The sequence below is a fragment of the Centroberyx affinis genome, unplaced genomic scaffold (assembly GCF_046629955.1).
Source record: "Centroberyx affinis isolate AG114_WGS23_722 - 3 ecotype Tasmania unplaced genomic scaffold, CSIRO-AGI_Caff_v1 ptg002007l_1, whole genome shotgun sequence".
Taxonomy (NCBI): domain Eukaryota; kingdom Metazoa; phylum Chordata; class Actinopteri; order Beryciformes; family Berycidae; genus Centroberyx; species Centroberyx affinis.
The window spans coordinates 7,501-9,803 of record NW_027280350.1 but is presented as its reverse complement, the minus strand read 5'-3'; the positions used below and the strand labels follow the sequence as shown (position 1 = coordinate 9,803).

The window sequence follows — 2,303 nt, the reverse complement described above, 5'->3', positions numbered from 1 at the left end:
CACATTTTATTTAGCATGTATTGAAGTATTAGAGCTGGCTTAAATAGCATTTGCAAATATTGTTCATGGTTTATTTTCAGTTTCTTAGATGGCAGACGGGTGGGGTTCGCCACACAAAACCACACACTGAGTGCTTGAAAGTTTAGACAATCATAGAAATGTGTAGTAAAGTCAACTCAGTACATTTTCCTGTGATTGACAACTTACCAGATATTATTTAAGCTGTCCTGATCTAGTAAACTCCACCCACCTGGCACTCCAAGCAGATTAAAACAAACACAAAGAATTATTTTCAGCTTCTGTGTGACCCAGGTCCGCTAAGTGCCACGATGAAAGTAAACTAAGGCATTTCTCTTAGTTTATCTACACATTTAAAAGCCTTTATCATGGCAGAATGCATTGTGTTTCTTAATTGGTTAAAGTTGCATTCCACCATGCTGATAATTCCCTTAAAGCAAAGCAAGAGCATTATATAAAACGGCAACTCTTGAGTTAGATAGCAGTCTTTCTTGTTTGCCCTTATTTTTTTAATTCTTAGGTATGTTCACTACTTTGGAGAAAACCTTTCAGACAGTACACATGCATTAGTAATTGTTGTATAAAATACTATAACACCCTACAGGACGATCTGTACTGGATTAAAAGTGTTTCAGTGCGGCTGACGTTACTCGGCTGCGTCTCATCGTTCCCATAATCACAGAAAAAAAAAAATCCTTTATTCAATGTGATTCTCATTCAGTGAATTATCCACTAATCACCTGTTCTTTCCTCTTTGCAGCTCAGACACTGACTACGTTTACATGGACAGCAATAGGCCCTTTTCACATCGTCATGGTAACAGCTTCCGCATTGAGAAACAGGTATTACAACTTCCTGTCGTCAGCTGGCCTTCACTAAATTACAACCTGCCCAATTTTAACACTGATGAAATAAAACGACTCTCTGACCTGTTTTCTCTGACTCATCTAAACTAGAGCGAGGTTACAAGTTTTCACATGAAGTTTCCTCTTCCATTACGAGGGTGAGTTTTAGCTTCAGTTTAGCTTCAGTTTCTCCTCGTCTCCTCTTCCTTCCTTCCTCCATTCAGTCAGCGAACCTTTCGAAAGTATCTCCACTGTGATGTTTACACCCATCCAAAACCTTCATGATCTCCATTTCCCTTTCAGTCCTAGATGGATTCAGGTGTTTACAGTCTAAAATGCTTCAATAGTGAGACTGATATCAGAATACTCCACATGTCTTAATGTGATTCTGCTCACTGACTGTGACAGGGAAGCAGAAACTGTTGTTTACATGGCAGTTTGTTATTCAGACTGTTGTCTTAATCAGGTCCATATCAGATTATTGCTGCCCATGGAAACATAGTCAGTGTTTCTCATATCTACATCATTTGAATGGGATGCATCATTTTCATTTTGTTGCGTTCACGTTCAGTCATTCACCGGCCGGTTTCCCTCCTCTCTCCTCCTTTCTTCTTCTAACAGGTTTTTATAGAGAATGAGCCTCTCTTCTTCTTCTTCTTGGTTAGAAACTTACACAGGAGCCAAAGCCAAGACAGGAAGCGTCTTTATCTCAGGAAGCGGATGCTCATCTTGTGATCGATGTTCACTTTCTCCAGCGACTGCAACACAAAAAACAAATCTCCATGTTCATACTTCTACATACATACATGTGTCAGGGTGTGCAATTAAGGCAGGAGATGACAGTTAGTTAGTAATCAGTGTTGCAACGTGCTTTACAAACAATAAGGCAACAAATAAAAGCAGTAAGATAAATAACAAACAGAAATGTCAGACATAAATATAAAACCTGGGTTACAGAAGCAAACAGACAAATACAATGAGTGAAATGATTATATCTAATCCAAAAGTGTCTCCTAAACGTCATTTTACAGGATTTCTGGGTAATGAAGTCTTTCAAAAAAACTTTCAAAAATTCAAACAGTTACCTCTCGCTGCCACTTGGGGCCGCCAGAGTGCAAAATTGCCGAGTGCAGCTTTAAAAGATGAGAGGTCAAATTTGCTCGAGTCCCAAGTCAAGTCCCAAGTCTACATGTAGATTAAGTGAAGTCCAAGTCAAGTCCATGTCATTAATGTCAAGTCTCAAGTAGAACAGCAAGTCAAGTCAGAACAAATCAAGAGTCCAGTATCAATTTAATATCTTAAAGAAAACTAAATATCTAGGACTTTTCAATGCAATATGGTTTTAATAGGATAAAAACTTGGTAAGAGCATCATGAGTTTGATTTCTATAATCAGTTTCAACTTCAATAAATTCAATCATTCCATACAAATTCAGAAAAC

General features: G+C 38.1%; 1 protein-coding gene across 1 annotated transcript in view; it reads right to left on the bottom strand.

Moving 5' to 3' along the window:
* Window positions 1–1,567: 1,567 nt before the first annotated feature.
* Window positions 1,568–2,303, bottom strand: part of chp2 (calcineurin-like EF-hand protein 2) — a gene marked incomplete at its 5' end in the record, with an annotated part of 5,419 nt that continues 4,683 nt past the window's right edge. Inside the window, one exon of the mRNA XM_071530952.1 lies at window positions 1,568–1,621. Coding sequence (XP_071387053.1) covers window positions 1,568–1,621 — 54 coding nt within the window. The remainder of the gene's footprint in view (window positions 1,622–2,303) is intronic.